This window comes from Habropoda laboriosa, unplaced genomic scaffold (assembly GCF_001263275.1).
Source record: "Habropoda laboriosa isolate 0110345459 unplaced genomic scaffold, ASM126327v1 scaffold172, whole genome shotgun sequence".
Taxonomy (NCBI): Eukaryota; Metazoa; Arthropoda; class Insecta; order Hymenoptera; family Apidae; genus Habropoda; species Habropoda laboriosa.
The window spans coordinates 1,288,430-1,301,453 of record NW_017100331.1 but is presented as its reverse complement, the minus strand read 5'-3'; the positions used below and the strand labels follow the sequence as shown (position 1 = coordinate 1,301,453).

Below are 13,024 nucleotides of genomic sequence, written 5' to 3'. Positions count from 1 at the left end.
AGTTGTAACTCTGTTGTTATTGAAGATAGAAAAGAATCGTGGAGGAAAGTTTTGCGATGGTTTAACAAGCTGTATCATCCTGTAACGCGATTTTTTACGGAAGTGATTTAATTCCTTCTACGATTTTTGTTTTACATGAATCGATTCCTCGTGCTGTTCTGAACGAGAAGGTATTAGGGTGCAATCGTGAAGAACTCGATACTTTTCGAAATATTTACCTCTTTTTCCAGTGTTTACAGTAAACGTTCGAATGTTCCACCGTTGTATTCTAAACATTCTGTTGCAGGTTTCTCTCTACAATTTTTTCCGATCTTCAATAACAACCTAAACATTCACAACTCGGCCCGTGTAAACGTCTCCTTGAGACAAGACACTTATCGATGTCGTCGTAACAAAGATTACAAGTCGCTTTATGCATTAGTACAGATAAACACTTCGATAAAACATTTTCATAGGAAAAGATAGCGCTCGCGAATCGATGGTTGCCTTTGCAAAATTGTCTCTATTCCGACCGTTAGAGATAGCAACCTACTCCAGTAAACGGCGCGAGATAAGGCGAATTTCCGAAGGACAGAGTGACGAAGAGTAAAGAAAATCAACTTAAACGTACCAGTGTTATTGTCCCTGTTATTGGTGCGATCGCGAGACTTTAGCGGCGGTGAATCGAGTGATTCGCCTCCGTCCGATGGGAGAAGTGAAGGAGAACCGACGGTTGAAACCAGGGTACTACAATCGAGACGTTTATTCGACGAACGACTACTGTCGGTCCTTTTGAAGAACAGGGGGACACAGGAAAGTTGGCATAAACGCAGAAGCAAAGAACTGTTTTAGTCACTCCCACCTGCGCCGGTGGGCCAGGAGCACGTGGTCCGGCGGTGGTAATCCGTGCCGTGGCAGGATCCACCATCGGTGTTCTTCCACTTCCACCTCGGACTGATCCACCACCACCGCCACCCGCGCTCAGTGTTCGTTGGCCGTCTCGGGCGAAGAATGCGCGTGAGTTTGCAAAGTCGCTCGCTACCACCACTACAACCACCACCACAACCACTCGTAGGAAACAGTAGTGGCACGGTAAACGATCGCGAAGGTTGACGACGTCCGTCAGGTCCTCCTCGTGCATCATCCGGTTCCCCCGAGGTGGACGCGCCTCTTCTTTCTGTTAGCACGTGGTAGCATCGAAGGAACTCGCGATACTCGGGACGGTGATTTGCGAGCGGCACGACCTCGTCGTCGTCGAAGGGGCACCCTCGAAGCACGAGGGCATCGGCCGAGAGGAGGGAAGGCGAGAGGCCTTCTGCGCTCCTCGAGGATGTCGCCGCTTCCTCGTCGTCGGCGACGACGTGGATGTACGCGCTTCTCGGTAAGCTGGATTGCACCGTTCGTTACCAGATCGACGTATCTCGTTTAAATAGAAATTCACGGGAGAGAAGGCTCGGAGAGAAGCGAGGTTGCAACGTGCGAATATAAAGTGCTCTCCCTCCGGTAGTGTTTTGCCCATGGAAGAGATTTCACTGTGGTGTTGGTAACGCGACACGCTGCCGGCTTGGAATTTTTGCTACGTCGCGAACTTTCGACCGAGGTTCCTCGACGAAACAACGAAGGATCGGAAAACGCGTCTTTGCCTTATTTGCTTGCTGAGGGACGCGATTTTTCGAGGATGCACGATCCACTTGGGTTATATGTAATGTACCTTTGCTGGGATTCACCGGAAGTGCTATTGCAAATGTAGTGTTTCTCGAATGATGAAAACGATTCGATGCTCTGGTGAATGTTCTTGGTGGAATGACATGTGTCAGTGAAAATGTGCACCGTCTTTCGAGGATGCTCTGATCTTCGCGTAGAATTAACGCGCGTCAACGAACTGCGTGCCTCTGGAATCTTGCATCGCGCATTCAAGGTATCTTTCTACTTTCCTCATTAACATCATCTTTTACCGTGAAAACGATCTTGATCATGTCGCGAATACCTTTCTTACGCGAGCCTTTGTCGCTAACACGTGTAACCAGCTGATCGAACATCTACAGTTCGTAGAAGCGATAGTTTTCTCTTCTCTTCGATAAGATATAGGTAACGCAATATCAAACACTTTCTCCCTTTTTCCCCCCCGTCTTTTTCTTGTCGAGTCTTGATCATACGTCATGTAAAAATCTGTGCTTTACTCGCGCTCTAGGTGAACGCTTCTGTTTGTAGCGTAAGGTGTTCGTTTTATCCTGTTCTCGTTTGTCGGATTCGCGTTTGATAACTCTCTTCGACGATCATAACAGTATTCTTTGATTGTTCTCTTCTGGTTTGATATGGATTAACATTATCTTCTTATCTTGGTCTGTCACACTTTGGATATCACGGGTAGCGCCCTTTTTCCGAAGCTTTCAAGGCGAATTCCGTTCAATCGCGTTTTATAATTGCACGCTTGCTACACGTTTGCACTTAGGAGGGAAGGTGCAACAGTTTCCAAGTATGTGACTGGTAGAGTTTGGTGAATTGAAGCAACTTCAATTTCAATAGACGACATTTGTGACCGTAATTAGAAAATCTGTCGCTTTAGATAAGATTATCCTGTTTCTACTTTTATTTCCTTTTTCTATTGTTCAATTTTTTCTTTAAATATTCGAAAAATCTTCCGCAAAATGTAATTACGCTTGGACAAATGACACTTGCAGCGATATCTAATTTTTTTTATTTCTGTGCTTGACAAGTTGATCATGCGATGATAGTGGACACGTAGGCTGGAAGATCACAGCGTAAAAAGTGCTTAAATTCGATTAAGGGCTGAAGATCTGTTTACAATTCCAATATTTCTCTCTTACTGTTTCTAGTTTTGTGTTAGATTATACAGTGGTGATCGCGTACTTAAAACAGCCATTATTTGAAAAATGAACATGGTTGATGTATCGAACATTATTTCTCATGTAATGAACTTATAAATAATGCATCTTGGATATTGCATAACACAAGACAAGTATTTCCTTCCTTTGGATTAATGAATTACGAATACTTTTAACATTTGTTAGGTCATGTCACTGTAATAGTGAAGAACTACTTAAGACCGTGTGAAATTGTCTTCGTTAATACAATTTACATTAATTAAGTAAATTGTACAGTGATAATGTATGAAGAGGAGAAGTAATATGACATTAATGTCGCGTTGCTCTTCCCTTCTGCCGAATAATTTCTTCACAATGACGGTGCAGTGAGTTAGTTGAATACCAAGAAAGCTTGACTCGAATTTTAGTTCATCCTTCTTCGATAATGGCATAAGGTTCGTTTGAATTATTTGGTTTTTAGTGTTCAATATATTTTTCAATCGGAACACCTCATCGTAACATAATAACATCTCAATCACATCGAGAAGGCCATGGAAAAATGTTTACATTTCGTTCATTTAAGAGTTGTTTTCAGCTTGTAACATCCACTTGCCTGGCATTTGATCATTTGTAAATGATAACAGAATAGGACTAAAACCTTGTAATGTCATTGCAAACGTTTATCGAATCATGTTTTTATACGTTTCAATGAAAATTCTTCATTAACACGTCGTCAGATGTAGATCTTCCTTTCAAAATTCATTCCATTAAATTTAGATTCATATACACAACTTGTGACAATTCTGTCGAAGTCCAGTAAGGAACGATGTTCTTTCGCGATTTCAAACTTAATTTTCTATGTTCAGAAATAAGCGGTTCTTTAATTAAATTTATTTAATCTTCTTCATACTGCTTGAACACTAATTTTATTAGAAATTTCTGCACTAACTCTATGTTTATCGCAATTCCAAGTGTCCGTATTTACGGATACTCGAATTTTAAGTATACCAGAACTCGGATAACTACTCAATTTAAACCCAAGTAACCGAGTATTCGGGTACTCGCGTAATTTCAGTGTCGAACAGTCTCCTAAACGTTCTAGCTTTCGCATTTTTTAATTTCAACCCTTTACCTAAGCTTGCTTTCTTCAATCTACATCCGGATAAGCAAAATACCAAATTCGAAAATACCAAATTGACACCAAGTTCGGATTACAATGAGTATTTCGAGTGCTCTGATATTAAGATAATAAGAGTATTGAGATAATTCAGAGAACTCTACTTTGTATTGATAAATAACCGATCGGTCTTAAGCAGTTGTCCACCGTTGTAATGATATAGAAATTTTGGTCAAACAGGATAAGTACTTACGCTAATATATTCCACATTACTGACCTTTGCTTACGGTTCTTATAGTACAAATCAATTTCATTTCTTTCACGCTGTTTCACCTGAGATTCTAAATACAGTAGATTGTCACTGTATTGATTGTTCTAGTACAGTAGAATGTCAGTCCGCAAGGAACCTAAACCTGACACTTGTAGAGTCGGGGACTACGTTTTTGAGCCTCGCGCCCGCCTTTGTAGTTTGCCGAACGTAGACAAGGACAGCGAATAAAAGATAACGATGAAACGTGAGTCGAGGCAACCAAACGATTTAAATACCAACTTTTTTAATTTTACGTTTTTTTATCCCGAAATTTTTCTTAACATATTGATGAGATTTTTCTGATGAAAATGACATCAAACACGACATAATTTAAACAACATTTACTTGTTAACACGTTCACTGCCACGCCAGATATTTCACTGTATTGAGATAAAGCAGACGCCCTGTATTACATTCCATAGAGTCGGCCTACCGTTTGACTGCCAGTTGGAGAATTGGCCTGCCGTTTGACTGACACTTGTAGAATCGGCCCTACATTTTTTTTTTACGTGGAGGTAGGCCGACATTAAATAAAATTAAAGAAATTATATTTTTCTATTATGAATTGTCGAGCCGTGAAATCTCGCGTGTAGCATTACACGCTTGACTGACAGCGAGAGAGATAACATAGGCGCAGCAGTGACGCAGCCTAGGCGTAGGACCATCTATACTGACACTTGTAGAATCCAAACTGACTAACACTTGTAGAGAATTTACTGTAGTCTTTTGCCCGCCCACCACAAATATTATGCAATACCTAACGTGCATTACTTACGAGTTTATTAAATGAAAACTGAACCTCACGATATATTTATTACATTTATTTCCTAAACTATGAAGCAGTCTTAAATAGCTTACTTGCATCACTGTACATATTCATTTGGTATTATAATAATTCGCAAATTGCTAAAGATTGCAGTACATAACGTTCGCGCGTTTTTCTCAAGGTGAATCGTGAAGTAACTTAATCTCCCAACCCATTATTTATCAACATTATCTTCATAATACATGGATATAGTTTGTTAAACTTTTACCAGATAGCAGAACGTTATCGACGATAATTTATCACACGTAAGAAGCAAAGCTAACGTTACTAACGTAAAAAAGGAAACAAATTACCAGTCGCTTATTTTCTAAAATAATTTCACATTCATCGCACAACGCAACGGCACGAAGTGACGTAATTTACAATTACCGATACACGAAAATCAAAATACACGATTACGTTACTCAATTTGCAACACATTAGCCACCTATTAAACGATGAACGCTTACGGATTGCACACTGGTGATTTATCCGAAGAAAAGACACCTGATATGTATATCATTAAATGCAAGATCATAAATTAGTTTAAACGAACCGCTGTCATTCTCTCGTCTAATGATCAAACGCTTCGTCCATTATCGATTTTACTTGTAATTACGTAAATCTCTGCCGGTAGAGGCGCGTGTAAGAGGATGAAAGAGTCATTGCTTCCTAATGTCTTTTACGCAAGAGAAAAAGTCAGTGAAATGTTTCTAAATGGCGCGACTAGCTATTACAAAATTGTGATCGGTACCGTTCCACTATCGCCGCCGGATGATAGTCATTAGTATTGCAATTTTACCGCTTTATTGCCCCTCCCGAATCGCTGAATGAATTTTACGCGAAATGGACTAATTGTGCAAGCACCACCTAACGATCTTGCATCCGCATACCGACCGAGTAGAATATCTCACTTGCGATAGTTTCCTTCGGTGAATGAGTTTTTACATCAACGACTTTAGAAAGAATTTTCGAGTATTATTAGTTGGATGAAAGTTGATAAATGTTTGATGGTATTGTAGAAATTACGAATGTTTGCAGAAGATTATTCTTTTATCACGAATAAGTGAGCATTGCTTGAATTTTGTCTAAAATAACAGGTAAAACTGTTTTCTCTCATCAAGACGAGAGAAAATTATTGTATTTTCGAGAAATAATTGTACTACTTGATTCTGATAACAATTGCTGTGCAGTGAATATTTTCAGCGGTGTTTAATTTGATATCAAAGATACTTTTTCAGTCGAGTGTAATCGGTTTGTTGGCAATTGCTAGGAATAGTAGCAAGTGATCGTGATTCTTCTTACGCGACCAACTTTCGTAATCGTTTTATTGCCTCTCAATACTATTATACATTATTTTTTGTTACGTAATTAAAATGTTGCTTTACTTGTATGGAAATTTTCATGGCTTCTTAACGTGTTTTCATTTACGTAAGTTTTGTACGCCACGAATTTCAAGTATTTTCCGACATTCCTTCAGAGTTGTTATAATTCTTTAGTAGAATTTGCGTCAGACATAAAAGCATACATAAATTCTTTATAAAATTGAAAATTAAAGGTTCATTATCTATTCCGAAAATAATGTATTAGATTGGTGTAAATGAAATGTCTGAAATTTCGTTTGATCGTGAATTTTTATAGACAACAGTGAAGCAGAAGGAATTTTCTGTGTTACACGAGTACTGAATATTGAAACTAATTCATAATTATTATCTGACGTGATGAATAATTTTTTTAACATAAACTACATTTGAAAGAACTGCGATGAAAACTGCTGAAAATATAAATTTAGCACTTGGATAAAGCTACGTAAATTTTAGGACACTTCAATGTCGGTGTGCAAAATTCAAAACTGGTGTCTCTTCGTTGGAAAATGAGCCAAGAGAAAAGCCAGATAGAGTTTTCGATGATAACGTTTTAACGCTGTGAAGAATGTAAAAGTTCACTTTCTTTCACCAACGAACTACCATTTTTCTAAACACCTGAACAATTGTTTCAACAAATAAATTATCCCGAAATGAAGACACTGCGAAAGCAGCATTCAAAGAATCTTTTGAAGCTATTTAATGGAAACTTTTGATTAAATTCATTATCTTTCGAAGAAACAAGCTGTATCTAAAGTTTGATTTAAAAATAAACGACATTTCATATGCACCAACCTGATAATTTGTAAACAGAAAATTAAAAGGACACTCGCGTTCACAACTTGAACAATATTAGTCCTCTCCTTTATTCTCGGTATATTACATCCATTCAACGTCCATTCATATTACACACCACCTCGAACTTTCATTCAGAGTAAGTTCTATGAGACGTGTTTCAAAACACCTAATATAAGAAACGATCCTACTTCATCAAATTGAATGCAACGAAAGTGCTATTAATTAGGAAAGGGTTACGTCATTTCGTATCACCGGGAGATCCTCTATGAAGGGTCAGCGAGCTCTTGCAACAACCGTCGCTCACACTTACCGCGCGCACACCACGTCGAAATGTCATAAAAGTATGAAATTGTCTGTCAGTCGTGGAGGTGCAATTAATGTGCGGTCGAAGGCGTACAATTTATCGCGGACCGTGTATCCGCGGTCCCCCGATTCTTCAGAAATTTATTAGCCGTCTACCATCGCGCTAATGATACCGATCCTCGTTGACTTTGCACGCTCGCGAAACACTGTTTCCAGAGACGTTTAATTACCTCGTTTAAAAAAAAAATTTTCGAGTTCGATTAAACGAGCGTTTACCACCTGTTGGTCGCGGTACAATCGAAAGTAAATAATTGTCAGGTCCTTGCAAATCTCTCCGAGGTGAGATAGATATACGTACACTAGACACGAGTAAAATATCGATTGACAATCTAATCATCTCGTTCGTTAAAATTGGTAATAGCTTACTTTGCGTCCTGAAAGTATCACACAATCTTATTATTCACAGCTGAAAAATGCTTCCTTTTTTTAGGGTTTTCTTCTTCGTGTTCATCTGATATCACAGACATTACGTCACTATAAGTATCGCTTGAGAAATCGAAAAATCGAGAGCGCGCGTATTCTTCACACTTACGTGATATATAGGTTGTTTCGTGTCAGAGATGATTATAGTTATTGCAACGATGGCGCGGAATATTCGTCGGATGGTCTGTTTTCGCTATTCATCGTGTCACAGTGTGATGTAGGTCCACTTCTCTGTTTCCTCTGTTTGTCAATGTCAGACGGAACTGACATTCTCCAATGCGCGAAAAAGTAGGTTAATTATTCCTGAAAAATACTAATAGATCGGCGCTTATTTTTCAAGGAACAATGGAATCGATGCTTCGGCGTTCGAATGAGGGAACGTTGTATGCAGCCATTCAGCTACAAACTGGCCGATATTTTCGTTCTCCCTATAATTAGTTTTACGTAATTGAGAGATCGTCAAGGTATCGAAACAACATTTGCACCTTTCGTTGTTAATAAAATACACGACGACACGATTTAGTCTTGAATTTAACGGATCTCAGCTAACGCGTTTCGTTGCTTACGTTCTTCGTGTTTTTTGGGTATTTCATTCTTTATCGTGTAATAATAACAATTCGTGCCATCTTCGACCGACTTTTCAGTCAAATAATAATCGTAAATGTATGTAAATATGCCTGTTAATCAACCTAGACAATGCTTGATTTATTTAACCCTTCGTTGCTAATAGAGAGACATGCTGTTGTAGTAATATTTTTTATTTGTAGGACGGTACGATGAAATTATTTAATTTTATTATGATATGTATTATGTAGCAACTTTGCAGTAGCCTTTATGATTTCTTCGACCCAATTCCTGATTCTGAGACAAAATCAACGTTCAACACGAACAGCACAACAATGGTTCGCACTTTTTCTCAAAATTTTCAAAATATTAGGTCATCCTGTAAACTCCCGCGCTTTTAAGCTGTTCATTTAAATTAAACATTTTTATGTAAATAATTTCCATAATGTTCGATACACTTTTATCAGCGTATCACAGGAGAGTTAATTCTGCGTATATGATAAAAATTCGTATCTCTGAGAGAAAGAAACTGATGAAAGGCGTTTTCAATGTCCTCCTGTTTCTTAAATCCTTTTTGTGCAAGAAATTTATCCAGTGAGTGGAAATTGATGCCATTTTTGTTCAGTTATGCTTGCCAAGTGCGATCTGGCGTTGTCATGCTAAAGGTTAGGGCCTTTTCTGTTGACCAGGGTTGGTTGCTGTATCTTCAGTTTTTCGTGGACGATCTCCAATTCGTTACTGTATGATTCTACAGTGATGGTGGTACCTGGTCTTAGGATACGTGTCCACCTGAGAGTCTTTTACGATAGCTGCTTTCGAGAATACTCTCAAATTGTGTGTCCATTTCTCTGTCAGCACTCTCAGTGCCGTGCACACTGAGTACTCTCGAATTTGCGTCTTTCGTTCTCTTAGAGATTCAGCGCTCGAGATTTAGGGCAAAAGTGTATCGAACGTTATGGAAATTATTTGAAACAAAAATGTTCAATTTCGCTAGACTTGTGTTTTCCCAAAATGAACGGCTGAAAACCGCGGGAACTTTCAGGATGACCTAATAGAACGGGATTTGATTGCATCGAAATAGAATCAAGGACAAAAAATATAAGAAAGATAATCGTGAAGAATTTGAATTTTGTTTTAAAGAAATTCTTAATTCATTTTGAGTAGCGTTGATTAGTCGTAATACAGTAGTATTACAGAATTCGCTAGTTGTACATTTCACAGTATAACATGCTACATTAACACGGTTGATTTTGACGTAACCGCATGCGATAAGTTTGACAATTCCACGAGTCCAGGAGGCATTTATTATGATTCGATGAAAACCGATGGGTTATTTAAGTATGGGGTCAGCGATTTAGAAAGTCGCGTTTTGCATCGACAGGGGCCGCAATGAATGATTGCACGCCAGCTTATGTAATTACGCTGGCTAGATTCTTATCAAGTTTCGCAATACGTAAAATCTTAGCCGGGTATCGTTCGGTGCATGCAGATTCCAGAAAAGAAAAAAGCTCGATATGTAATCTGTGCCAAGTTCCCGTTGATTAAAAGCATTCGGTATTTCTCCTCGTAATGTACGGATTATCGTTCGGATTATTCTTTCAATTTCCACGTTTCATCGACGTAACACAAATCGATCCGACAAAATTTTCAAACCTACCTGAACAATCGTCGATAAGCGAGAAAATCGTTTTCATCGAAATCAAGTAAACAGAGAAGCAAAACACAAACCAGAGGATCGAGCTTGAATATACCTTATTTCAAATAAGGCGAAGGTTTCGAAGGCGCTCGATCAAAGAAGTCCAGATGCGTTTCCTTCACGTGAAACACCCGCGTTTCGTCCTGATCCGTTCGCACTTTGCAACCAGCTTGTGACGCGGCCGAAGTCGAGGTCCGGATAAAAGAAAACGCCGCTTTGTGCATTCTCAGACGAGGGTGGATTACTGCCAGATAGCGGTGGTGTCGTGAAGAATGATGTTGTGGTCGGCGATGGCACCGGCGTGAATACCTGCGGCCTCCGTCAACATCAGCAGCAACAGCAGCATTCTCAACGTCATCGTTATCGTGAAGAACAGTCGCAGCTCCAGCCGCATTATCAACAGCGTCAGGAGGAAGAGCTCGAGGATTTCCTGTGCTTTCGCGGACCACCGGAACAGGAGATGGTGGCCCAAGAAATGGCACATAGTTACACGCAGCTCCTCCATCCAGGTCAGGAGCCGCAGGAATTCATCTCGTTGGAGGAGCTTCAGCCGCGTATCCATCAGGAGCATCATGTTCACGATAATCACAGTCAGGTCGTTTCAACGATGTCGCCGACCGGTGCTCAACTCTATCAGCATCATCATCAACAGCAGCAACAGCGGAGTTACTATAATCTCTCGGCTGTTCAAGAGTAAGTTGATAAAACTAACCATGCGTTGTTGTCATGTTTAAATAGTTGTCGTTTTGTGCCCCCATTTTTCATTGATCGTGCGATCTCTTGGATCGTTCGCCGAGAAGCAATTTACGAGCTTTCTTTCGTTTTAGATCATTTCGCGCGAGATATACGGTCGATTTTTAAGAGTACCATCGGAACTCTTTCTTCGGATTAACGGGACAGATATTGAAAAAGTTTTTTCTGATAGATTTTCACAGATAGTCGTGAGTTACTATCGCCGTTTCTTATTTTTCTTTCTGATCAAGCGTGAATGTTCGGTTAAGTTGCTTTTTTCCCTTTCGTTATTGTCCCGTTGGTCGTGATTTTTGCGCAATTTATACGCTGGTAGCGAAGTCTCTAATCAGTAAGCGATGAGTTAATGGTGCAAATTCTATGGGAATCGGTTTCAGGATTATGACATAACTCGATGTATCTACGAGATAATAAGACGATTACTCGTGTTATTGGCTAGCCTTGAATTAGCACGTGACCTCATTAATCGTTGTGCGATTCCTGATGCTCGCAATTTCCATTGGACATCGCTGCTCTAGGACATGCGCTTCAATCCGCCTTTGTATGTAATTATCACTAACTGTGTTTGCTTGGAAAAAGTATTTTGCATGTTCTTTATTAGAAATTAGTCGATCGTTTCACCTGTACATACCGTAACTAGCATGTAGAACGCAATTTTTCCCTGTTTTGCCAACACGTTCATTGATCTGATCGTTTTTCCCCTATTGAAAGGAGTATTCGGTTTTAGACGGCCGATTTTTCAGCCGATCTCAAGATTTCTTTTCTAGGCGACAAGAAAAGTTACAATATTGGTGCTTTGTGTATACCTATATCCATCTTTTGGCTGTTTAAAGTCATTAATAAAAACTTTAAATGTTTACAACGTTCAGCTGACTCATTCAGCTGATTCAGCTTATCCTTGCTGACTTGTCCCATGGCTAGCGACTTTCCTATTGGTCAGAAAAAATGGAACCAAACGTTGTTTTAGTCCTCAAGAATGCCACTATCGCCCCAATCACGATCATAAATTTCAAAAATTTTTCTACGAAATGACAATGGGTTGAATTGAAAAATTCCCTTTTTCCCTGCGGTTTTCGTAAATTTTGGGTGGCAAGAAAAGTTTTCAAAATACTGGCCTGATTTTTGTTAGGGCGATAGCGATAGGTGTTCCTAGTATGCAGTATAAAGGGGAAAGCAATCGGTGCAATAGTTTCCGGGGAAACCTCGGGAGAGCCTTGGAAAACTTGGTTTCGAGAAGACCACGTTTAAAGATTTTCGAAGATCTGCATTAGAATTCTACAATTTATCCAATTTCGAAAAATGGCACGACAGACGTATTCTCCAAGCTATAAGGATTGCATAAATATTAGGTCATCCCATAAGATCGTGTCGCATTATATAATTTAAATCAATATTTCCACCGTACCTTTACATTAAAAAACAAAAAATCTATAGTATTTCCTTGGATTTTCATTACAATACTTTTCGCTTTCGTCACGAACTTATGAGATGACCCCGAAAACCGGAATACTTCAGAAGAATCATTCGATAATTCCTGTATCGATACTTGATGTGTATTTTTAAAACCCGACCGATTGTATGCAACAATGAAAGAATCCATGGGAACATTCGGACACTTAACAGCATTGATTGTGTGAAATACGAGGCTGAACAAAGGGATCTTGAAGAAGGAGTGTTCTTTTATAGTTAGCAACCGAGATTAAACTCGCAGCGGACGGCGCCACTTTTCACAGAATACCATTCATGAATAATATTGAACACGAGACAGTGTTATCGCCGTTATCATTCACAGAGGAACGTCCACTGTTTCTCTCAGTGAACTTCGCTACTACTTGCGAGATCCGATTTCTCAACTTACAGAAATCGAAAATGACCGGTACTTCTTGATTTTTCTTCGTTGTATCGTCTTCTTCTTTCAAGATGCATCTTGGAAGATTTTCGCGAATCGATTTTTTTTTTTGCTTTCTCGTAAAAATTGTTTTAGTTCTATTAATTATCGTTGTTAATCGTTAATTAAGAGACTCTATGTA

At 39.3% G+C, this 13,024-nt stretch overlaps 1 protein-coding gene across 1 annotated transcript in view; it reads left to right on the top strand.

The window, feature by feature from the left end:
• LOC108574445 (sex-determining region Y protein-like) overlaps nt 1–13,024 on the top strand; it is a gene marked incomplete at its 3' end in the record, with an annotated part of 30,630 nt that overhangs the window by 7,034 nt on the left and 10,572 nt on the right. Inside the window, exon 2 of the mRNA XM_017937036.1 lies at nt 10,475–10,937. Coding sequence (XP_017792525.1) covers nt 10,475–10,937 — 463 coding nt within the window. The remainder of the gene's footprint in view (nt 1–10,474; nt 10,938–13,024) is intronic.